General features: G+C 41.6%; 1 protein-coding gene across 1 annotated transcript in view; it reads right to left on the bottom strand.

Moving 5' to 3' along the window:
- Positions 1-11,312: 11,312 nt before the first annotated feature.
- LOC138962525 (uncharacterized) overlaps positions 11,313-26,689 on the bottom strand; it is a 43,399-nt gene continuing 28,022 nt past the window's right edge. The window contains exons 5-9 of the mRNA XM_070334364.1: positions 24,964-25,154; positions 24,312-24,459; positions 22,651-22,774; positions 19,345-21,814; positions 11,313-14,433 (exon numbers count right to left, since the gene is read on the bottom strand). Coding sequence (XP_070190465.1) covers positions 14,422-14,433; positions 19,345-21,814; positions 22,651-22,774; positions 24,312-24,459; positions 24,964-25,154 — 2,945 coding nt within the window. The 3' untranslated portion in view covers positions 11,313-14,421. The remainder of the gene's footprint in view (positions 14,434-19,344; positions 21,815-22,650; positions 22,775-24,311; positions 24,460-24,963; positions 25,155-26,689) is intronic.

Below are 26,689 nucleotides of genomic sequence, written 5' to 3'. Positions count from 1 at the left end.
TCCCGTTACTACGTTACTATTTTTAGAAGGTCACTGCACGTTACTATTTTTAGAAGGTCTCGAGTGTTTTGCGCGTTTATCTCCTTTCCTTCGTGCGCTGGCAAAGCCGGCGTACGCCCGGCAGAGCCGGGTCCCAGGCGCAGCCTGGTATTCGGCTCTACTTCTTCCCGGCGAAGCCGGTACCCGGCGAAGCGGGTAATCATCTAGTTTTATATATGACACGATGTGTAGGTTTAGAAAAGCTGACTGACTCAATCAATCAATCAATCAATATGAGGCTTATATCGCGCGTATTCCGTGGGTACAGTTCTAAGCGCAGGGATTTATTTTTTATTTTTTATTTTTATTTTATGAAATTTTTATCGCGCACATATTCAAGGCGCATGGATTTATTTATGCCGTGTGAGATGGAATTGTTTTACACAATACATCACGCATTCACATCGGCCAGCAGATCGCAGCCATTTCGGCGCATATCCTACTTTTCACGACCTATTATTCCAAGTCACACGGGTATTTTGGTGGACATTTTTATCTATGCCTATACAATTTTGCCAGGAAAGACCCTTTTGTCAATCGTGGGATCTTTAACGTGCACACCCCAATGTAGTGTACACGAAGGGACCTCCGGTTTTCGTCTCATCCGAAAGACTAGCACTTGAACCCACCACCTAGGTTAGGAAAGGGGGAAGAAAATTGCTAACGCCCTGACCCAGGGTCGAACTCGCTTCCGAGCGCAAGTGCGTTACCACTCGGCCACCCAGTCCCCCTCTCTGTCTCGTTGCATCGCTGTTTGTCCGTGTGTTGCTGCGTGCGATGACACTTGCGACTGTGTGATTAAATATCTCTCTTGAACCCCCATACGCACACACACACACACACACACACACACACACATATATATATAAATATAACGCACACACACACACACACATATAGATATATATATATATACGACTTGTAAGGTTTGCTCCAAGCCACACACAAAAAACAAAACAAAAACAAATAATAATAATAATAAGGCAAAAAAATAATTGTAGTAGCAAACCTGCATGCAACTGAGGTTAAAAAAAAAATATATATATACGACTTCTGTCTGTCTGTCTGTCTGTGTGTGTGTGTCTGCGATGCACGGCCAAAGTTCTCGGTGGATCTTTTTCAAATTTGGAGTCCGTATTCAGCTACACCCCGGACACAACCTCAACGACGAGATATTTTAACACGTGCTCTCAGCGCGCAGCGCTGAACCGGTTTTTCTCTGGATCCATTCCCAGTAACTCTTTCTTATCTTCTCCAGAGTTTTCAGCGTTTATCTCCCTTCCTTCGTGTGGCGTCAATCCATATTCCCGTTACTACGTTACTATTTTTAGAATGTCACTGCACTGTCCAGAACGCTTTCCTTGCACCCGTAAGTTGTCCTTAGTGTAAAAGTGAAAAGGTCCAATCAATTTATAGCCATGCGAAAAATACACTGTCATCTATCTCTATATATTTATAGATATAGACTTATATAATATATACGGCTTCTCTGTGTGTGTGTGTGGGCAACACCTGTGGATTGTAGAGTTCTGTTTTTGATGTGGTCTGGCGGCTTTGGTGTGTCTGTATGTTCAGGCCTTCCTTAGTTCATTCAAAGGGGGGTCGAGTGTGAGACTACCGTCGCCCTTCACAGCAGACTCTGCAGAGTTGTTCGCCTTAGAAGTTGTGGGCTTTCCTTGCATGTACCCGTAAGTTGTCCTCACTGTAAAAGTGCAAAGGTCGAATCTATTTATCGAAAAATCCACTGCCATCTATCTCTATATATTTATATAGATAGATAGATATATATGGCTTCTGTGTCTGTGTCTATGTGTGTGTGTGTGTGTGTGTGTGTGTGTGTGTGGAGGCAACACCTGTGGATTGTAGAGTTCTGCCGTTTGTGATGGGGTCTGGCGGCTTTTGTCTGTCTGTGTGGGTATAACTAAGCCCAGATTATCACATCAGCGTGTTTCAGTTTGAGGTCGAGTGGCTCCCGCCATCCCTCCTGATTCCAGCGACTACCTTCTAGACAACATATCCTCACCCAAGGCCCACTAGTCGCCAAACTGTACATATTGTTTTTATTACCACGGCTTTCGTGGCTTACATCTTAATCCTTTTATTTGTAAAAAGTTTTGAGATTTATTGTTCGTGTTCCTCTTACTTGCTCATCTATTTGGTTTTATTGGTGATCCTGAAAGGTTCCACTTTTTAACTCGATTTGAAATAATAAAAAAAATAATATTACAAGCCCGTTATTCAAGATATAGAATACAGACTTATAATTCTTACCAAGAAACATCTTAACTACTTTTCATTTTAACAAATTCCACAGAGCATTATCAACTCAACCCCACCCCCTGCCCTCCTCTCCTTATTTTTTGTTTCTTTCTTTCCTCTTTTTGAAAGCGGACAAACACTCAAGTCCTTAATGGCTCAAAACCGTAGGACTTTTAATATTAATTTTAACGTCTGTCTGTATGTTCTGGCATTTGAGAAGCCATAACAGATAATATAGGGCTAAGAAATAAGCTCTAAAATTCTCAATCCCGTTTGACAGGACTTCGCCTTCAAAGGTGATTGTGGTGAACCGCCACGCTGTCTGTCTCTGTCTCGCGATTCACCCCGGCGAAGCCGGGTATTCCTCTAGACAGACAGACACAAGTCGTATATATATATAGATAGAAGATAGATAGATATAGATATATAGATAATGATATATACACTACTCACAAAAAGTTAAGGATCACCATGATGAGAAAACAGGTGCTCAATAAAATCAGTTCGCTACTTTCTTTCTCAGTCAAACCAAATTGTTATGAATTCTTGTTCAGCTGTAAGTGGGCGATGTTGTGTTAGTGGGAACATTGCATGAGATTCTCTACTACTGAGCTTGGTAGCAAAAGAAAAAGCGGAAACTTGCGAAAAAGGACCTTGTTTTGGACCGTTCAGCCCGAACACATTGCACAAGCCACATGGAAAAACCATTATGCACGTGCAATCACTGCTGTTTATGTGTGAGATGCTGTCACTTGCTTGGCTTTTTGAGAAGCCATACCACCAGTATTAGGCATTGTCTGACAATGCCTCCACGACGAAAATTGAACGAGTTTGAGAAGGGACGAGCTGTTGCATGGTTCCAAGATGGTGTCCCCAAGCGAGAAGTGGTCAGGCGACTTCACGTGTCCATCTCGGTCATTGTCAGACTGATTCAACGTTTCACAGCCACTGGGAGGGTCCAGCAAAGACGCACCCTGGGCGATCAAAGAAGACAACTCCACGTGAAGATCGTCTCATTGAACGACTAGCCTTGCAAACAAGAACAGCCTCTTCCAGCATTATTCGAAGGCAGCTGAGGGTGGCTACTAACACCAACATCAGCCAGCAGACCATACGGAATCGCCTTTATGGGTTTAACCTCCGTTCTCGTCGCCCAGCTGTACGGCCACGCTTAACTCCAGCCCATAGGGCAGCACGCCGCGCCTTCTGCAGACGTCACGTGAGGTGGACACGTCAGCAATGGTCCCAGGTCCTGTTCAGTGATGAATCACACTTCACCCTGAACCACAACGACGACCGACTGAGGGTCTGGGGGCGCCAGGCAAGGGGAACGCTACATTGACGCCACTGTCCAAGAAAAGGTGGCCTTTGGTGGAGATTCTGTAATGGTCTGGGGGGCCTTCAGCCTTCACCACAGAACACCCTTGTTTCATGTACAGGGTAACCTGACTGGCCTCCGATACCGGGATGAGATCCTTCGACCGCTGGCTGTGCCTACACTGCAGCAGATGGGACCGCAGGCTGTCTACCAGGATGACAACGCTCGCCCCCACAGGGCAAGGGTGGTCAACGACTTCCTGCAGCAGTCTGGAGTCAACAGAATGGAGTGGCCAGCATGCAGTCCCGATCTCAACCCGATTGAGAACCTCTTGGATGAGTTGGATCGCAAAGTGAGGAGCAACCACCCCCCTCTCAGGGATGTCCAGCACCTCTACCAGATGCTGCAGGCAGAGTGGCAGGCGCTTCCACAGAGGATCTTCACCACCCTGGTCAACTCTATGAGGACTCGCTGCGTCGAGTGCCAGAACAGCCAGGGCGGTTACACGCATTTAAACTGAACTTTTGGGAGCATCTGAATGCCATGTCTTGTGATTTCAACGACTTTGTGAAATTAAATTTCGATACATACACACTTTGATAAAATGTACAGACCAAACGATTGCTCGAAATTAAAGGAAATGTTGTATCGTTATCACTAAAGCATTGAATTAAACGTTTGCCAAATACCAACGCATTGGCTTTCTTATTTGGAAAGTTATGAATTTGTGTGCAAGTGATCCTTAACTTTTTGTGAGTAGCTTAGATAGAAGATAGATAGCTAGAAGATAGATAGATAGATAACGCACGCATTCGCACACACACGCACACACACAACGCACACATTCGCAGACACACACGCCGGCACATACATACGCACACAAACACACATACACAATGCTTGCACGCACGCACACAAACACGCGCACACACCGCCAACGCCATCACCAAAACTGCAGAGAACAAAAGCATAACAGAACCTGGAGTGTAAAATGTATTTATTTTTCTGACCACACCACCATAGATAATACAATAAACTGATAGACTTTGAAGTGAAGAATCCCAGGTGAAAAACAGCTTTTCTTATCATATACCCGATAAATACGAAAAACAGTAGAATAATGTTTACAACACGATAATCTCACAAAACTTTGACCACGCTTTGAAGAAAACAAGTTTCGTGGGAGTTGATACAATAATTCTTTATTTCCAGGAGGGGGTAAACGTAGGCCTATCACACTAGGGTATATCACACATACAATCACACGAAAACGTTTGTAATAATTTCATGAAAAATAGCAACATCACGTGATTACAGATCTAGATAATGAAACAGTTTATGCAAATGTGGAGAAGGTAAGGGGAGGTGACGATTTAGAAGTTATTGTTTTGATGAGGTTATTTTAAAGGGCTTTGTTTTCCTGATTTAGTGATATGTCTTATCGTGTATTCCGCAGTCTGCGTGATTATGTGTGTGTCTGTCTGTGTGATTGTGTGTGTGTGTCTGGGTGTGAAAATCATATGCTGGTATGGTCAAAGCACTAGGTTCGTCTTTTTGTTGGTTGTCCGTTTGTTGATGGTTGCCTGCTTGTGCAATTGCCTATTTGTTTGTTCTGTGTCTGTGCTAGAATAGCAGACAATTGATTCAATGAGTTACGATTAACATGAATACTTAAATACCCGTAAACTGAAAATACCAACTCTCATACTGGCATTTAAACTTCAAGAAGAACATGTACATATATATACAAACATTATCTTAAAATCGTGCTTACGGCACACACATTTGTTAGTTTAGAAACTCTGAGTGCTTGTGTGACAATTTTACACACTAAATGTTTCAATCACAACATTAAATATCGACAAACTTACAAGTGAGATGTTGAAGAACAAAAACAACAATTTTGTCTTCACTGAGTGTGAGTGTGTGTGTGCGCCTGTGTCTTTCTGTGTCCGCGTTTCCGTGAATGTGTCCAGTTCGGATCTGGGACGGAGACGTGTTGTTGTTTTTGTTGTTGTTACCGAGGTTATCGCTATATTTGTAAACACAAATTCCAATACTCCAAGTGTCTGTCGACAGTGTTTGGATCTTTTAAAAAAGTGAGGATTTCTGAACAGAAAAAACAACATCTTGCGACATTGTGTTTGTGCGCGATAAGACAACATGATTTTGGATTATGTTTTCAAGAGTTTTTAACACCACTTCTCTATCACACGATATTCAACTGTTTTCAAACAAAACGATTTTGATCTAGTCTTACTAACGTCAAAATATCACCCCCCAAAAAAAGTTTAAAAAAAACCCCACCAAAAAACAAAAACTACAGGCACATAGACTTAACGCACAACATTAACAAACGTTCAGTAATCACCGAGAAAAGATTATTACTCCAGACACCTGTTGTTGTCGTTTCATGTCTAACACGGTCCGATACTCTACAATACATATATATCACCAATTATACGTGTGAGAAACGTGCACTTGGGCTATCACATATAATTATACACAGGGGTACAGCTGAACTATGAAAAAAGTGTCCTCATTCATGCACAGGGGAGGGAATTTCAGACTTGTGACACTGTACAACAAGATCAGACAAGCATTTGATAGACATTTTGTATAACTTTTTATAACTTTAATCGGTCGATGAAACGAAAGGCATTTAGAAAAAAGAGTGAATGTACAAAATGTATTAAATATATTTAAAATTTCGTTAAAATTCTGAATTTCGTTCAAATTTTACAAATGTACATAATTATCCACAACAGCCTGTGGAACGAGCACGGCATTTTGAGAGAAAAAAATCAATAAATAACAAGTCGCGTAAGGCGAAAATACAACATTTAGTCAAGCTCAGTCGAACTCACAGAATGAAACTGAACGCATTGCATTTTTTCCGCAACTCGTAGCATCGTCTGTCCACCGCTCGTGGCAAAGGCAGTGAAATTAACAATCCAGAAAAGCGCGGGAGCTTTTCTATATCTCTATTCTTTTTAACTCTCTGAACGTGTTTTTAATCCAAACATATCATATCTATATGTTTTTGGAAGCAGGAACGGACAAGGAATAAGATGAAATTGTTTTTAAATCGATTTCAGAAATTTAATTTTAATCATAATTTTTATATTTTTAATTTTCAGAGCTTGTTTTTATACGAATATAGCATATTTATATGTTTTTGGAATCAGAAAATGATCATCGATGAAGAATATGATAAACGTAAATTTGGATCGTTTTATATAAAAACAAGTTTTAATTACAATTTTCCGATTTTTAATGACCAAGGTCATTAAATGATTTTTAAGCCTCCAAGCTGAAATGCAATACCAAAGTCCGGCCTTCGTCGAAGATTGCTTGGCCAAAATTTCAATCAATTTTATTGAAAAATGAGGGTGTGACAGTGCCGCCTCAACTTTTACAAAATGCCGGATATGACGTCATCAAAGACATTTATCGAAAAAATGAAAAAAACCGTCTGGGGATATCATACCCAGGAACTCTCATGAAAAATTTCATGAAGATCGGTCCAGTAGTTTACTCTGAATCGCTCTACACACACACACACACACACACACACATACACCACTGACGACCCTCGTCTCGATTCCCCCCTCTATGTTAAAAAATTTAGTCAAAACTTGACTACATGTAAATGTAAAAAGTAAGAACAAAATTCGGTGAAATTATGGAGCAAAAGATGAGAGCGAGAGAGAGAGAGAGAAAGAGAGAGAGAGAGGTTTGACCGTGAGGAAGTCCTGAGTTCTAAGATCGCGTTCAATCTAATGTGTCTAAAAATACAATAAACTGTGTATGGTTGTGTCAACACACACGCGCAAGGACAAATGACATTCAAGTTTGCATTACAATAATTGTCGATTGCGCTGTTTTAGGTCTGACTGCGAGATGGTCGGATTTTGATTAAAGTGAACTGCTTGCAAATACCAACATCAGAAGTAGTTGCTGATTATAATCACAAGATCCTAATTCGTTTGGGCGTCCGCTTGTACATATGTGGGTAGTGTGTGTGTGTGTGTGTGTGTGTGTGTTTCATTTTCGTTCCTCTGTATATGTCTGTCTATGTCTATATTGCATGATCATGTGTCGACAGTTCGCGACTGCAAGTGCATGGTGACCCAGTAGGTCTTTGAGGTGCATGCTTTGTTTACCTTTTCGCATACACGGCACGGTGTGACGTGTGTGCGACCTATTTATCGATCAGACACTGAAGGCGGCTGGTTGTTGACTAATCGATCTGTAGAAGGGTTACACCACAGGCACCAAATAAAGCGTAAAGCACGAGACTAATGAAACAAACCAACACGTCCCTTTCATCTCCCTTAAAAACAAATTATATAATGTATTGATTATATACATTGTATATTTGTGCATTCCCCCCCCCCCCCCCCCCCCCGCTTCTTCTGGTTATTCCCCTGCCCCGAAAGACTGAGAGAGAGAGGGAGAGAGGGAGGGAGAGAGTAAAAAAAGAACAGTTTAAGCTCTTTAACAACCTTTGTAAGAATGAAAGAATAAATAAATAAATAAGCACATAAATAAAGAAATAAAACTAAGCGAAGCTACTGAAATGGTTCTTCTGCCTGTGGTGTAACCATTCATAGAGAGTGTGTGTGTGTGTGTGTGTGTGTGCGTGCGTGCATACCGTACGTGAGTGTGTGTGTGTGAGTGCGTGCGTGCGTGTTTGTGTGTGTGTGCGATTTATCCATCGACCACACGCGTCGCAGTAAGGCTGTGGCAGGCTAATCAATACGCTGTGAAAAAAGGTCCCCCTTAGTAACTGCCTGTTGCCTCGCATTGGTGGAGATTGAGACACGCAGGCGCAAGAAATGAATGGGTTTTTTTACATTCAGGTTTAAAAAATAATTTTTTTTTTTTAACATATATACATGTATATATACAAGAAATGAATTTGATCTGGGAACCCCAGACAGTAAAGTCACCTTGCTCAGTCACAAGATTAACGAAATTAATTGGATTTATTACGCCAGTGACTAAAATATTCTGGAAGGTTAGAAGTGATTGTCAGTCATAGCATATCTGTCCTGGATTTTATGGCAACTTCAAATGTGGAACTATCTTTTAAGTTTTGAAGGACTTATTGTATTTTCTAATAGTTCTTATTAAAATGTGTGTTTTATAAACGTTGACAGGCACATTAGAAGCATCGACGAAAATTGTCCATTTCAATGTATTCATTTTAATGGACAGTATTTTTATTTATGGAGTGTTGTTATTGTTAATATTGTTATTGTTGCAGGCTTTTCTAAAATCCTTGAGAGTGTTAGTCTAATACAAGAAACATTTAAATAGCCATTTAAGGAAGTCTATCGGCCCTTAACTGGAATGAAAAACATAATTGAACGAATAAATACATGAATCAAGCTGAAAACGCCATTCACCCGTTTGGTCCCTTAGCCCTACCAGAGACATACATACTATCTATGTCTCTGGCCCTACCCTTCTTGCAATGATTGCGCATACTGATACTATTCTGTTGGCCGGGCTTCCCAAAGCGACACATTGCTGCTCAGATAACTACTTCCTTCACTTTCTCTGCCTGAAATTGAGGTTATGTTGCTGACATAGGGTTTTTGTTGTTGTTTCTACACCCCACACCCGCACGTGAAAAAAAAAATGTTTTAGTCAGACAATGTCATCATGGTCTTGCTGCCTGGCACAAGAAGGGGTAGCAAACACTAACGAGAGCTGTTGTTGTTTTTGCACCTACACACAGCTCCCGTGAACTTTGTTGTTGTTGAGAGTCTTGTTACATCGCCATGGTTTCACTTCCTAACACACAAGAACAGGTAGCTGACACGATAAATAAAAATTCAAAGGAAAAAAAAGTATCCTCTTCCTAACGCCTTTGCATCAAGTCAGAGCTTGAGCTGCTTATGAGTCATGGTAATAGTCATGCTGCCATTGATTTCAACGCTATGTGTCATCCCTGCGCACTCTGCTACACTTACACAGGTCTATACTCACGTGTCAAGACATTCAACAATATCCTTCCCTCCTCTCCCCCAACCTCCCACTTCTTCTCCCACAAGCTGTGAGCAATTTCGACTTATTGAACATCTATGCTGAACTCAACTCTGCGATTGAATAGAAATCCGCAGCAACGCATGATTTTGTGAAAGCTTATGAACGGTCAATAATAATTATTTTGTGGTGTGTTGATTTTTGTAAATTAAAAAAAAGAAAAAATTATAACAAAGCTGGAGTACAGCTGTCCATATGGTGGGGTGATTAATTGTTCGTTTGACAGTCACATCACATTCTCTGTACACAAGTGTCCATGTGCGGATACACTAAAACAACAACAAATACAGCATGCAACTCTCGCTGTAAAATTGCAGATAATAATTACTGAGGACTCTGCCTTCAAAATATGAAGGAACGGTTTGCGAAACTTCCGTTTGTTTTGTAAACCATGTTCCTTTTAGAACATAATTTAAATTATGTTTGAAAGGGACCTAACCCAAACATAATTTATCTCCAAAGCGGAAGTATGAAATCTAAATGATGCATATGGGGAACACGTTTTTTAAAACAAAATTATACTTTTTGTTTTGGTCATTACAGCATTACTAACACTAAAAATAAAGAAACCTTCACCTCCTTACGAATAGAATTCAAAATGACCTTTCACACAATTTTCAAGTGATTGTAGCTAACAAAGAGTTCGAGTTTGTATTAACTTAAAGCTCAATAATTGTACACGTTCGTATGTGTGGTATATTTATCCGTCTATATTGTACTCAGAATGCTGTTAAAATCAAGCTAAATACGAGTATCAAGTTCACCAAGCTTTTCTCATTGGTAGAATTTTGAATTTCTCGTTTGTTCATTTGTCTTGACTTCACTACTCTTGTTCCAGTTTATAATGTTTCGTAACTTATTAGATAAACTGTCCCTTTCGAGTTTTTCAATGGCAGCGTCAATCTCTGGTGTCCGTTCACTTCAGATGTGCGTCTATTTTTTTCTGAGGACATACACACACACACACACAGAGCCTCTCACTCGCTCTCTCTCTCTCTCTACTTGACTGATATTTAAGCAACCACAGAGAAACAGTACCCAATATTGACGGACTGTGAGATGATATCTTCTGCTATGGTCTGTTGAGACAGTGATATCAAAATCGAGACCGGAGGTCGAGATTTTGATATCACTGTCGAAACAGACCAATAGCAGAAGATATCATCACACAGTCAGTCAATGTTAGATATATTGCTAATTCTCTGGACATTTTGTATTTACTGTAAAGAAATTAAACAAATATTTGTCTCAGTTTTGGCTGTTCCAGATCCCTCCCTCTGATTATTATTTCTTTTTGTTCACTCTTTTCTTGTACTTTTTAGTTTTTCAAAATGTCTTTTCTTTCAAAAAGTCTTTAGTCACTTGCTCAACTAAATTCTGGGATAATTACATTTTCATATATATTTGTTTGTTGTTAAATGTAGGTGTTTTTGTTTTTGAAGTGGGGAAGCAATAAAGAGGTCGTCGATATCAAAACTGATATCGACGGAAATGTCGTCGATATCACTTTTGCACTGAGCTCAGTTTTGCCCAATTGACCAATGGAAATCCACGTAACATATGAAATAGCAATATAACAAAACGTTGACACACAATATAAAAGCTACAAAGCACAGAAAACCAAATCAAACAAAAAGCAGACGATTGCAGCAAGGATTTAATGATAACACAACAGACACAAAATCAAATCAATCATTCTATACCAACCAATGATAACTGAGAAGAAGAAAAGTGCTTGAAATGTCGACTTCTAGTTCCAGATAAGAAGCAGCCACTGAGCCAGCTCACAGAGAGGCATAATGACGTCACACTCATGCGAAGGGACATAACTGCATTCCAAAAGGGAGACAATGCACACCTTGCACTTTTTACACAAGATCGAAAGGCAACAGCAACGTGCACAAATGTATGCCAAAAAAGGGATGCGTCCAAAAGGAAACTAAAAGAAAACAACACCAATCAAACGGAATCATATCAACGATAACATATACACTGAATACACTCAAACTGAAGTTCACTCCGACTTTCAATTTTTTCAGTTGTATATACTGCCCATGCATGTTTCATTCTCACTGGTTGGTTTGTATTTGTTTTTTGTGTGTTTTTCCAAACATTCGAGCGAAAGCACGCAAACCATAATCTTTTGTATCAAAGCAACTTCAACTGCACACTTTTGGGACACCATGCTAGAAAAAAGTAGCGTTGGTTTCAGCTTGTGTGGTGGTTTTTAGTTCTAACTGCTCATGTCAGATTTTTGGTTTCAGCTTGTGTGGTTGTTTTTTTTCTAACTGCTCATGTCAGATTTTCGAAAGAAGAGAACACTGCTTTTGTCTTTCTTTCTGTCAGTTCGACCTTCCTTACAAAATATCTTACCTGGAAAATTGCAATATGAACATAATGCAACAATTAGTCTCACATATAAAACATCCATTCAAACACAATTTCTATAAAACATGAACTAAAAAGTCACATCAAATGATTATTCGAACCTACTAGAATGATCATGTAGGTGGAACATCTACAGAAAACTATATCCCTTTGCCCCAAAAACAACCATAATCATAACCAATGTTGTCTTCATTTACAAAAGTACAAAAATTCTCCACGTAATTCAAAATGTTAAAAAGAGTGAGATTTGAAGATGACACTGAAAGAGACAGCAAGAACTGTGCATTACACTACAGTCTGTGTGTGTGTGTGTGTGTGTGTGTGTGAGGGGAGAGTATGGGGAGGGGTTTGGGATCTTTCAGGAGCAAAGAATGGGAGCCAAAGAATGAGAATGCTGCAGACACAGAGCAAAGCAGAATGAAATCACTGTTATCAGAATGCCTCTGGGTCTGAGATGGATTGCTTCAATGACATTTTTTGCGAGACAAATAAAAATGAATAAACACATGCAGTTAAACGGGTGGATGAGCGCATGAAACTACGACATTCCACTCTGGGCTACACAAATCTATGCAAATATTTCAGTGTGCACTCGATCAACAGAAATCAACATACACATTATCAATGAGACAGGTATGGTCATAGTCTTTAACATAAACATCCTGTAGAAACAACTCTGCCCTGTATCATATCTTATCAAGTACACAAGCTGAGGTTATTGTTTGTTTGACAACGCCACCATAACTTAAAATCACCGATTGATCGTTCATTCACACATCAACTCTCTCTCTCTCTCTCTCTCTCTCTCTCTCTCTCCTCTCTCTCTCTCTCTCTCTCTCGTGTGTGAGCCTTGTGCAAATCTCCATATGCATCTCTTTCACAAAGATTACGTCTGAAACGTCCGACACACTCGCAATAATTTGGACCTCAGAATATTCTTGCTTTGTCTTATTTTACTATTTGCAGAAAAAACGTGTTGATTTGCAATACTTAATATATTCGTGCCTACTTTAATTTGCCACTATAATGTCGACCACTGGCAGTAAAAATGGAGTTGGCATTAACATCTATCAATTTTACAGCCAATGATAATTCTAATTTCGTTCCATTAAACTTCTCAGACCGTACACTGTCTTTTGAATCAAAACTGTAAACAAAACAAATGTTTTCTACACAACAAAGTTCATGATTTCCTGAGTAAATTTCGAGTACACTTCGTTACTGAACAAAACAGCGCCGAGCGTGCTAGACTCGGGCAAAAAATGCTCAGAATATCGAGTGAAAACTGTCTCACCCGTCATTGTTTGCTTTTATCAAAGACAGGCTGACATGCTCTGGTTAGGCATATAGTCTTGTCTAACGATAGTCAACAGACAGCTACACGTTACCATGGAGCTGAATATATTTGGCCATCACAACCATGTACACCCACACGTATTCGTGCCTGCTCTGAGATTCATACTATACACATATAAATAATATAAGTAAACGATGCTCCACAGGTTCAAGCTCTCATGCTAACATTCAGATTCCAAGGGACGTAACAACGGTAAACTCTCGCACATCCACATGCTGCAGTTAAAGTCTTTTATACTGGTTCTTGCATGCTGCCAACTCCGCCTTAAAAATAGGAACTTTGACCGGGGAGAAGTTTACCCATGTCAGAGATACTCCACTGACTTGAGTCAAGAGAGTCAAGTGAAAGGAATGGGGGGTGTGGAAGGGTAGTGGGGTAGCTTTTGTGCATGCTCCACTTCACTTCTCACCTTTTATTATTTACAACCAGTCCAAATCGCTACACGTATAGTTCAACTTGTCAATCTAAATCACGTCACTCACAACAATCTGGTCTCACAACAGTCTGCCCCCAAAGTTCAAGTCCGCAAGTAACACACAGTGAGAAGTTACATCGGTTTCTTCGAACTACATGTACCATCAATTTAGCCAGTGCTTGTAATTTGTGCATTGCCACGCAAAGGGAGAGAATTGGGACCAAGGCAGGGGAAGGAAATGTGTAAGAAAATGGGAGTGACCACACACACAAAAGTCAGTTCCCACGGATACCTAGGAAACCTTTTTTCTCCGACAGAAAGCACAACACACTCTTGGTTCTGAAGAATCTTCACTCCCAGAGACTCCAATCCCATGGAATATGTCCGTCCAGCTGTCTGTTCTAACTGTCGTCTGTCAACATCAAGGAATACTTCTGAGGCTTTGCATTGAGGAGTTAAGCCGTCATGCAGCACACGAGCTCAAGGCACTGGTTGGCTGTGAGCAGAGTTTGCAACCAATCAGAGCCACCAGTGGTGAGTGAAACGGGAAAAGACTTGAGAATCAGCCAATCAAATCACACTTACCATTCAGCGTGGAAGCTGTGAAGTCCGTGAAAGCAGAAAACAGAAAAAAATTAACAATGATTAAATTCAACGGATATGCAGAAATTTCAAAGTGTACATACATAAAAAAAAAATTGGAGAGACACAAATGATTCTCTCAAATTGACATCAGAACAGCAACTTCATTTCTTCATCTAATTTATTTGATCAAAGAAAGCACACAAAGTGCACATACACATATACACACCTACAAGTACATGTGCATTTGTCCGAAACACATGCACACACCGACACAGCCACACATTCACACACTTTTTTCTCGTACAAACGTTCTGATAAAGTGATACATATGTACTTGCCAGGAGATACACTTTATCATAAACTGACCTAAGGAAACTTACACCTGACCACCAAATTCCAAAGCTTACATCTTGTGATGCCACTTGTCACCTGATGCTTTAGAAGCAAATTTAATTATTCATACAAGACGCGGAAGAAAAAAGGTGAGCAGCCCACCACAAAATGAGCGCAATATGAAAAAGTGGTCTGCAAGGGATGGGAAAGTGTTGAGAGGGTAATGGAGAGGCCAACTAACACCAGGCAATTGTGTGCACCCATGCAATCAAATCTGTGGATCAATTTTGATAGAAACCAACAATAAAGCAGATAACAACATCAAAGACAACAAAAAAGGGAAAAAGCTATGACATAAACAACCAAAGAAACGAAAAAGAACTGAACAGGCTGAAGGATAAACTCAACAAATTCAAGATACCATCCTTCCCATGTAAAATCAATCATGTAAACCCACCACAGATCTGCCCAGGCTTTTACATAGGACACTAGCATCTTTCCACTTGGAAACAGACCCAAAACAAACACCCTGGCTACTTCCTATGAAAAGGGAATTCTTTTGCTGAATTAATTTCGCAGATTGACTTTGATGTCGGTTACAAAAACAATTCAGCAACAAAAAACACACACAATGTTAAAACGCAGCTAGGCTGTAGTTTTTTTGTTATTGTATGTGTCCAAAGCGAAGAATGCTTATATTCCAGGTAAATGCTTGGACAGATCTGTGAGTGTGGATTTTTACATGATGGATTTTACATGTTAAGGAAGATACATATCCTTAGAATAAAAAATCCTTCATGCGTCATAAATCATCGTTCTTAACCCTTCACAGAATTCCATGTATGAAGTTATATCTTTCACAGAATGAAGAATGAAGACTCAAATCTCACAGAAATAGCTAAATCTGTGCATAAGCGATGTCAAATACATAGAAAACATATTTTTAATTATAAAAGATTGCCTTATCTTTTAGTTCTCATGTCTCAAAAACACTGTCTTTAGCCCCACTTCAATAAAACATGCACGCTTGGTCAAGCAACAATGACCAAACTCGTGCTGAAATCTTGACGATCGGGTGTGGCCACTGCACCAACTCCCCCCCCACCCTCCCCCCTCCAATGTTTTCAAAGTTTACGCCCATTTCTAAGGAGCTAAGATTTACTTACATGATTGTATAATAGCTTTGCAATTAAGATCAAACAATCCTCCAAACTTACCATGACTTTACATGACAACCTTTTCTAAAAACTACAGGAATACTCAAAACTAAAGGCACACAAAATGTCATAGAATAAGCAAACATGAACTTTAATAATAACAACACACATTTGGTTTGAACTGTGTTCAACTGTGTCCATGAAGATGTTATTTGGTGAAGAAAACGCATGCCCCCAACATAGATGGGCTTTGGTGGTGGGTGGGGGTGGGGGAGGGCACGCTGTTTATTTTTATTTGTCACGACCATTGTTGCAGTGGCGATTCATTTACATTGTATATTTGATTTACCTTAAAATGACAAGCGTTACAGGTATGTTCAACAATTTAATTTTTTCTTTAAAATAAATGTTATGTCGTACAGGTGGTGTCTAATAATTTACATCTATGCAGTAGGAAGTAGGTTGTCAGTTTGCAAGATTTAGTGATGCACTATAGGTTTGTTGATTATATAAAATAATGTGTTTATAATATTGATGAACATTTTATATAATAACAGTGTCATACTATATATGTACTGTTGCAAAGGGTCATTCAGAGACCCATTTAGAAAACAAACTTCAGTGCAAAAAACATTGCTTGTGCATGAGTTTTGAATCATGTTTCTTTGTCAGCAGAAGTCACTTTGATTTATCTGTGATTCTTCCAGTGCATGAAAGTTTATGGCCAGACAAACATTTGGTTAGCAGATGAATTTTAGTTAAGTTAAAGAATGTTATTGCAGTGTTTAAAAAATGCACCGATAGAAAAAAACAAGTCGCGTAAGGCGAAATTACTACATTTAGTCAAGCTGTGGAACTCACAGAATGAAACTGAACTCACTGCATTTTTTCACAATGACCGTAGTCCGCCGCTTGTGCAAAACGGGGTGAAACTGATGAACCTGTTTAGCGCGGTAGTGGTTTCGCTGTGCTGCACAGCACGCTTTTCTGTGCCTCTCTTCGTTTTAACTTTCTGAGCGTGTTTTTAATCCAAACATATCATATCTATATGTTTTTGGAATCAGGAACCGACAAGGAATAAGATGAAATTGTCTTTAAATCGATTTCGGAAATTTAATTTTGATCATAATTTTTATATTTTTAATTTTCAGAGATTGTTTTTAATCCAAATATAACATATTTATGTTTTTGGAATGAGGAAATGATGTAGAATAAGATGAATGTAAATTTGGATCGTTTTATATATATAAAAAAATTATTACAACTTTCAGATTTTTAATGACCAAAGTCATTACCGTATTTGACGGACTACAAGCCGCGACTTTTTTTTTAAAACAAGAAGAGCAAACGCTCGATCGAGTCACTTTCGCAGTTCTGAATATTATATGAGGCATCAGATGGACAGGTAGAAAGTGCTATTCACAACACAATGAGTCACGTTCACATAAAATTTGAGCCCGGTCATTTTTATAGTTTCCGAGAAAAGCCCAACGTTAAGTTGTGTGTTGCCGAACAGAAAAGGCTAGTTATCTCCCTTGTTTTTCTGATAACGTTCGTAAAAGGCTACAGATGTAAATACTTTGATGTAAAGAATAATCCTACAAAGTTTCAATCACATCCGATGAACTTTGTCAAAGATATAAAATGTCTAATTTTTCCTTTGACGCTGACCTGTGACCTTGAAAAAGGTCAAAGGTCAACGAAACCATCGTTAAAGTGTAGAGGTCATTGGAGGTCACGACTAAACAAAATATGAGCCCGATCGCTTTGATAGTTTCCGAGAAAAGTCCAACGTTAAGGTGGTGTCTACGGCCGGCCGGCCGGACAGACTAACACTGACCGATTACATAGAGTCACTTTTTCTCAAGTGACTCAAAAAATCGCATTGCGGCTTATAAAAAGATGCGGCTAAAACGTTACCTAAACTTGAATAGCATTCACCTAATGGAAGTCGCCGCGGATTTTCATTTCGCTCGATTAGCGATTACCGGTACTTTATTAGCTCTCTACTCAAGACTCGGCGCTTTTCTCTTTCTTTCGCGAATCTTCGTTTGTCAACAAGTTGTCGTGACAAGATAGCGTACAGAGAAACACCGGATGTATCAGGATCTCGCGCGCGCGATATTTCATTTTTTTGTGTCTCGCGATAGTTGAAGGAGCGAGAGCCGCCATGTTGTGTTTTCGTCTGCTCGAAATGTGCGCAAAAGTCGTAAATCATCCCAAAAAAGCTTATTCCGGGCGGGACTACATGTGTGTGTTGGTTACAAATTGTGTGTGTGTGATATTTTTCTTCAAACTTTTTCACTTTTCTTCTTTGTTTCACTCGTTTATTCTCGGAGCCGAATTCACCAAATACCGTACTTTCATTTGCCTGGTTGTTTTGATTGATTGACACGATCTGATTATATTTTTTTCGACGGCGGCTAATATAGTGACGCGGTCTATACGTGGCTCATCCCAATTTTGTTGTTAAAAGTCGGGGGTGCGGCTTACAAAACGGTGCGTCTTGTAATCCGTCAAATACGGTAATTCATTTTTAAGCCACCAAGCTAAAATGCAATACCGAAGTCCGGCCTTCGTCGAAGATTGCTTTAAAAAATTTTCAATCAATTTGATTGAAAAATGAGGGTGTGACAGTGCCGCCTCAACTTTTACAAAAAGCCGGATATGACGTCATCAAAGACATTTATCGAAAAAATGAAAAAAAAGTCTGGGGATATCATACCCAGGAACTCTCATGTAAAATTTCATAAAGATCGGTCCAGTAGTTTACTCTGAATCGCTCTACACACACACACAGACACACACACACACACAGACAGACAGACAGACAGACAGACAGACAGACAGACAGACAGACAGACATACACCACGACCCTCGTCTCAATTCCCCCTCTATGTTAAAACATTTAGTCAAAACTTGACTAAATGTAAAAAGAAGTGTTTGTTCCGTTTATTTGTTTTGTAATCAGAAAGAAACTGAAACTTTTTAATAATATTTCCACTAACTTTTTTTTAACTGAACGATCCTGAGAAAGTGTCTTGTTCTGGTTTGAACCTGCCAGTGTACAACCTAGAATTAAAAAGTAGCCCACCTCAGGTAATTAACCATGCAAACCACTCACAAACAAACCAAACTCATCCAAAAAATGTTCGGGAAAATACAACAGAATACAATAACTGAATAAAAACTGAAGACGCTCTGAAGAAAAAATTGAACAAAATGAAACCAAAGAAGACAACTAAATCCACAACAAGATGGCACACAGTCCAAAATGAACAGACACCGATCCAAGAATCCACTCAAGGAAAGAGTAACACAGGTGGGTGGTGGAGGGGGCAGAGTGTCAAGCAAAACGGAAAGGGAAGGGAGGGTGGGTGCAGGAGGGTGCTCAGGCACTGATGATGAAGCCCCCCTTCTTCTTGATCAAGATACCTGAATGATTTCCATGCTGCCGTGCAGAGAGCTGTGGCTGCCGCCAGATGATATGCTAGAGTTGGATTGGTAAGGTTCCGTGGTGGTGCCACAGCGGCACTGTGAAGGGGAGAAGTGGTCCAGTCCCACAGGAATGCCACAGCGCTGAGGTACTTGGTTAAACACACTGCAATGGCACACAGACCCGGACTCAGACTCGGAGCTCCCACTGAGAATGTCGTCGAGACTGCGGGCTTTGCGAGAAGCCTCGTACACCTGAGTGCGAAGCATAGCGTTCTCCATGGCGGCCGTGATCTGCCGATACACCTCCCGCTCCGAGTAGCGTCCCCAGCGGAACTTGCGCTCGGAGGTAGGTTCGGAGGACACACCGTTGGGACGCAGCTTCTTACTGCTATGACTGAGGTAGGCCTCAGAAGAGTCATCGTGGGAGGTGTGGCTGGCCGAGGTGGAAGGGGAGGAGGTGGAATCACCGCCCTCCGCTGCCAGGTCAAAGGTCGGGTACGTGGAGAACGCGATGCTGTTAGGTCTGACCGTGTTGCACTTGGATCTGTCTCTGGAGCGGAGCACCACCTTGGTGGTGGTGGCCACAGCAGCCGCGGCTGCGCTGATGTTGGCAGCCGTGGTTGCGGTGCTGGTAGTGGTGGGGGAAGCCATGTTTGACCCACCAGAAGAGTTGCTGCTCTGGCTGGAGATGGACATGGGGGACACCAAATCGCTGGACCCTCCAGAACCAGTTTCTGACGACTCCTCCCCCCGCCAGCCTCGTCCATCCCTGCTGCGGAGAGCAATCTTGGCTGGAATGCATCCAGTGGGGGAACCGACAGACAGCAGCGATCCCGTCGGGGATCCTAGGCTGCTAACTGACATGGGTGACGTGGGCTCCGTCGGTTTTGCCTCGGATATGGTTGCACTGATGGGGCGCTTGATGGCACCCGTTTTGGTGTGTGTTTGACTCTGGGTGACCGGTGCCTGCACATAGCACGGGGTAAAGTTTAACTTGTCGAGGGAGGTTGTGGGAAAGCCGTTGAACGGCAACTCGTTGTCCTGAGAATCAACCGGAGGTTTGCTGGCGCTGAGAGGCGAGGGAGGGGTCTCACTGCCTGGAGACGTGGCCGACACATTGAGACGTGCCATGGCTGAGGTGGGTGAAGGCAGCATGTGCAGGGGAGCGGTGGTCAGCCTCAGTCGGCACGACTGCAGCCATCTCCCTGACCTGCTGGGGGGTTGGGGCGAGGTTGACGCTGCTGCTGACTGCTCTGGGGTGTTTGGCTCCGAGCTGCTGGCGTCAGAGTCCTTTTCCGCGTCGGAAACGGGGCTGAGATCGAGCATGAAGGACCGGTCGCGCTGTTTGAATCCAGCTAACGACCCTGGGCGAAGCGGGGAGGAGTTGGATGCGAAAGGATGACACGTAGACTTTGTGAGACTTCTGTTAGTCCCCAGCCCTAAGGGCCCCACAGTGGAACTGTCCAATGCTGTTTTCGTTTGTGAGTAGTCTGTCTGGGGAGCTGCACTAATTTTGCTTGCAGGGCTGTGAGAGGCATCCATCGTCACAACACTGCCCAGAGAAAGCGTTCTGGTGGCCATACTCTCCTCCATGCTTGCCACAGTTCTTTTCACAGAAGCTTCCGACAGTGTCGCTCGCCTGAACGAAATCATCTCAGGTGCAAACATGCCTGCAGCCTTGGAGGAGTAGCGAGGGCCCACACAGGGTACGCTGCCTGTGCCAGTCTTTGGGAAGGGGGAGCCAGGCATGGGCACATGCTGCAGACGTCGTGAGGGCAGAGGCAGGGCTGCCATGGTTGAACAGGGCCCAGGAAAGGGAACAGTAGGTACGCAAGTCGAGGGCTGATCCGTGCTGGGACCAGGTAATGGAGACACGAGCTCACCCCCGCATGTTGACGGCTGGTCTGCACTGGGACCAGGTAATGGAGACACGAATGCCAGTGATGACTGCTGATCGGGGTTGGGGCCTGGGAAAGGGGTCTGCTCTGTCCCAACACCCTCTGATGGTTTTGTCTGACTGTCCGGGCCAGGGAATGGAGCAGGGCTCTCTTTGCCATGGAAGGGCGCCTGCTGTTCAGGACCAGGAAGGGGGCTGCTGACAGAAGCTGCCTCCACCTGCAGACCCTGAGGAATAGCACTGCTGCCAGGAAGGGGAAAGTCTGATGGCACTGCACAAGTAGCAGCCTTCTCCCTGGTAAGACGTGGGCCAGGGAAACCCGTCTGTTGGTCAAAGTCGAACGAAGCACGGGGGGTGTTGCGGGGTCCTGGGGAAGGGGGACTGCACACCAGCAGGTCCATGACCACAGGGGAGGAATACGATGTGGATCCGTTGGAGAAGGATCCCCGCGGTCTATGCGTCCGCTGCCGCTCAGCCTCCTCTTCACGCCGAACCACCTGCTCGTACTCGAGCAGCTGCCCCAAGAAGTTGAAGTTGGGTGAAATTGTCGGTCGTTTGTCCTTCACATACCTGCACACGTGGAACGCAAAGTTAAAGCTTTTTACTACCTATTTTATTCATGTTTTTATTACTTAGTTAGTGGAAGAATCTTTTGTAATGTATGTTTGATGTTGTATGCTTTTAATTAAGCGTTGTTGACTATGAATGTAGATGTAAATGCTTGTATAACTGTGTTTTAATTTTAAATGTGTCAAGCGCAAAGAGTATAATTGTAAAGTTATGATGTTGCGCTATATAAATGCTCATTTATTATTATTATTATTATTATTAAAGCGCAAAGTCATAATTCTGGTGTTTGACGTTCTGAGGTGGTGTCCTTTCCTTGCACAACCAAAGAAATTCTACAAGAAGACTTGATTACATGTATCACAACATCGTTTGTTCACACTTTGGCAGATGTAATTAAGGTCGTATTGATTCCTAACAACTGAATAACTCGCCCAGCGGCGAGTTCATACATCTAAGATTTGAACAAGATTTCTTGCACTCGTCACTGTGCCTTTTAAATCTATGTGAGATACTACAAGATCGAGTAACCTGTTTAGGTTTTAGCTACCCTGTGTCCTTCAAAAACTACAAATTACAGCACAATACCAATACATGTAATGAGAGCTTCTGCTGGTCGTTCGAGTGCAAAAGTGACAGAGCACACACAAACACCAGTCACTGTAAAAGAAGCTGAGCGTTTAACCCTGGCCACGCTGTGCTGTGCATGCCCCTCTCAGAAAAAGGACAGTGCTGCAATGCTCCAGTACCCTTATCACTGACATCACCTTGCAACATGAGCTAAGGGTCACAACTCCAGCAGCAGCGCTCACTGATGTAATGTTGAGAAAGTGGCTCACCTGTAGGCATCGTCTGAGGACATGCGCATGTGTTTCATGATGAAAGCCATGGCGAGGGTAGGAGAGCGCGAGATGCCCGCCAGACAGTGGACAAGCACACACCCGTTGGCCTCGTGCACTTTGTCTGCACAATCAAAACACCGGTGATCAAAATGTAGAATAAACCAGGGCTTTCAATGGTTCAAGATGAGACAGGTGGGCATTTGGAGTGAGAACTATCAAGTGCCCCGCTGAGGGGGATACAAAGGCCTTCTCTCCCCTCCCCCTTCCCATTGAAAATGTTAAAAATATGAACCAAATCTATGCTATATGGTGCATTCTGGGCATAACTTTGCGTGAAAGACAGACGAGGGTAACAGGCTTTATTTATTTAGCGGAAGGAAAAACAAGCGTTTGGGAACTTAAAAACAGGCTTTCATTGAAAACAAGATAAGGATTTCAAACTCTGATAAACAGTTCACAGCATAGTAAAACTACTGTTCTCAGATTTCCTCCCTTGTTTTCTCAAATGGTGCATTCATGTAATGCAAAATCTCTGCAGAATGTTGTACAAAGGTGTCAGTTTTCTTGTCACTTCTTTAGTGAACATTGTGCCTTCAAGTTCTCCATCAAAATCAATAAGATAGGGTATGAGTTATTATGTTAACTTCACTTATACTTTGTGTTTCATTGTCTGCCACTTTTTATTCATTTTCATTTTCATTTTTTACCACGGTTGTACTAGACACTCTTAAAAGTATTTAGGTCAAGGCAATATGTTGCAGGAAAAAAGTGTGTACATTAAAACAAAGAAAGCCAAGCCTTCATTCACATAAAAAAAACAAGAAGGGCAAAGCCCATACGACTCACATGCTTGACCTCGACCTTTAGGGTAACTAAACCTAGCAATGACATCATACACTAAGAACTGCTTTACACATTTTTCCTACCAAAATACATGTGACCTTGACCCAAGGTCAAGGTCATCCAAGGTCATGCAACACAAAGCTGTTAATTCAAGACATAGGAAGTACAATGGTGCTTATTGGCTCTTTCTACCATGAGATATGGTCACTTTTAGTGGTTCACTACCTTATTTTGGTCACATTTCATAAGGGTCAAAGTGACCTTGACCTTGATCATATGTGACCAAATGTGTCTCATGATGAAAGCATAACATGTGCCCCACATAATTTTTAAGTTTGAAACAGTTATCTTCCATAGTTCAGGGTCAAGGTCACTTCAAAATATGTATACAATCCAACTTTGAAGAGCTCCTGTGACCTTGACCTTGAAGCAAGGTAAACCAAACTGGTATCAAAAGATGGGGCTTACTTTGCCCTATATATCATATGTAGGTGAGGTATTCAATCTCAAAAACTTCAGAGAAAATGGGAAAAATGTGAAAAATAGCTGTTTTTTAGGCAACATTTATGGCCCCTGCGACCTTGACCTTGAAGCAAGGTCAAGATGCTATGTATGTTTTTTGGGGCCTTGTCATCATACACCATCTTGCCAAATTTGGTACTGATAGACTGAATAGTGTCCAAGAAATATCCAACGTTAAAGTTTTCCGGACGTCCGGACGTCCGGACGTCCGGACGGACGGACGGACGACTCGGGTGAGTACATAGACTCACTTTTGCTTCGCATGTGAGTCAAAAAAAATGTGTAAGACTCACCCAAGAACTGGAATGCTTCAGGTAAGAATGGGAGTATTTTTTCGCTGTAGTTGTCGCCAATAGGAATGCGGTGAAAGTGCCCCTCCTGGACATACGCAGGTCGTGGGCAGTTGGTACTGACGTTCAATATGTAGTTAATGCCATTTATCTGCAGAAAAGGAAAGGCAAAACTTAGTCTCATAATCTTAATGCCATTTATCTGAGAAAGAATTTGGTTAAAAAAAAAGGATATCGCTTTCCCCAGAGCAACCAACATTTTCATGGGGGTAAACCGGGTAACCTCACAGGACTATCTGATATCTTATCCTGATCCTGTCTCATAAACTTCAAACACAAGATGAAATATTGAATCAATTTCAAATTGCCAGCAGGTATTTTTTATATTTGTTTTGATGAAAGTGCATGTCGAGCAAGATTTGGCGACACACAAAAATAGGTAAAAATTGTATCAAAGACAAAGACATCAAGTTGCATTTTGTACACATGATTTACACAAAGTACAGGTAACCTTCCTTTAGTTTCTAACCCATATCTTCATTCAGTTTCTTGGTTTTACACAAAGTAATGTTCATTTAGTCTCTTTGTTTTACAAAAAATAACCTTCATTTCTTTCATTAAAAATTGAAAGAAAGTCACAAGAAGACGAAATCACCTGTGCTGTCTCTAACGAAAGCGCGTCTTGCGAAGAGCCCAGGTAAAGGAAGGGCAGGATGCGCGTGGGCCCCACATTGCTGACAGGTAAGCAGGGCTGAGACAGGGAGGTGAGGGCCGTACACCTGTAGCTGTTGTTGGCTTTGCTCTCCACCAGCCCCGGGTACATGGCTTGAAAAGCCAAGAACCCACCTGAAACAACAGGTAAGATATTAGACCACATGCCTTGTTTTCCTGTGCAAGAAAAAGAAATAAGTGTGAATCATACCATATTTATAGTCAGTGTAAAAATCATAAGACATGAAATCAAAACACACAAACAAGCCTGCACTTGTGCCCACAAGTGTATTTAGGAGTTGCAGACCAAGAACCTAGTAGGAGAAGAAGGAGAAAAAGAAGTGAAAGTGTTCCTGTTTGCAAAAGGTATTGGTACAACTATCACCAAATCACATAATACAATATACTTTGTACGAACGGTTCCGTCGCGATATAACCTTCGTGGTTGAAAACGACGTTAAACACCAAATAAACAAACAAACAAACGAACGCTAAAATCTTGGTGGAACTGACTTACTCTTTATGTTACGGAGACTAAAGTCAGTTTTGAAGCCAAACTACATTAGCTTCAAGTGTCAGAAAAACAATCAAAATCCCTTGTAAAAAATAAAAATTGAATTTCAAAGTCACATTAGCTCATTTGAACTTTAACCAAAAACAAATTAGCAAGTATAGTAATTTCTTAATTTCGGTTGCTCTAAAGATGCTACATGTACCAATACGATTGGCACTACACATTTGTTAAGACTCGTGTTGGCAGGATGGATTATTTATTATTCCAGGAGACCAATGCCCCTTAGAGACACCAGTTGGCTTAAAGAGTGATAATCACAGATTGTTCCCATAACTGTTATAAGTTACAATTAGAGATGAAAAGAAACACACATAAATTCTACATACATGTAAACTTATTCACGGCTACCGCCCATCAAATACACTTACAATGCCATACACAGATAGTAATATAATGAAAATAAAAATAAAATACTCCAAGTCATGGATGATGGTCCACCGACACTACCGAAAACCAAAATCGACACAAACACAAATCACCATGTGGATTTTCCTCACCAGCTGTCAAAAAACATTAAGACAAAGATCACTGTGGCTACCTGTGAAGTCAGAACAGCAATGAATGAACCACCATGGAAGTGGAGAGAGCTGACAGACAGTCCTCCACCCTTATATTATTAGACCAACACTACCCGAGGGCAATAACGCTGGGTGGGTGGTGGCAACCTCTCTCAATGAACTGAAAGGCCGAGTCTTGGACCACAGGCGCATTGTAACCTTTACCTTCACACACACACACACACACACACACACACACACACACACACACACCCCCCCCCCCCTTCTCTCCCTCTCAACCCAAACCCCTCCACCCCCCCCCTCCTTCCCACATCTGACCAGAGCCTTTTTGTTTTGTTTCACCATTAATTTTCAGCCAACTGTTCAGTGTTTTTTGTTCTGTTTTCGTTGTTTTATTGTTATTTTTTAAGTTCTGCCACAGACAGGCAGAGAGATAGCATGGAGAGAGAAAAGAAAGCAAGACAGAAATCTTGGCAAAAATACTTTTACGACCTTTGAACTTGGGAGGGTCATACGGGCCAGAGAGAGATCGAGAGGAGAGTGAGAGATGAAAAATGAGTTGCTCAATAAAAACGATT

The sequence above is a fragment of the Littorina saxatilis genome, linkage group LG3 (assembly GCF_037325665.1).
Source record: "Littorina saxatilis isolate snail1 linkage group LG3, US_GU_Lsax_2.0, whole genome shotgun sequence".
Taxonomy (NCBI): Eukaryota; Metazoa; Mollusca; class Gastropoda; order Littorinimorpha; family Littorinidae; genus Littorina; species Littorina saxatilis.
Note: the sequence above shows the minus strand (reverse complement) of the source record. Positions and strands in the feature narration are given on the sequence as shown.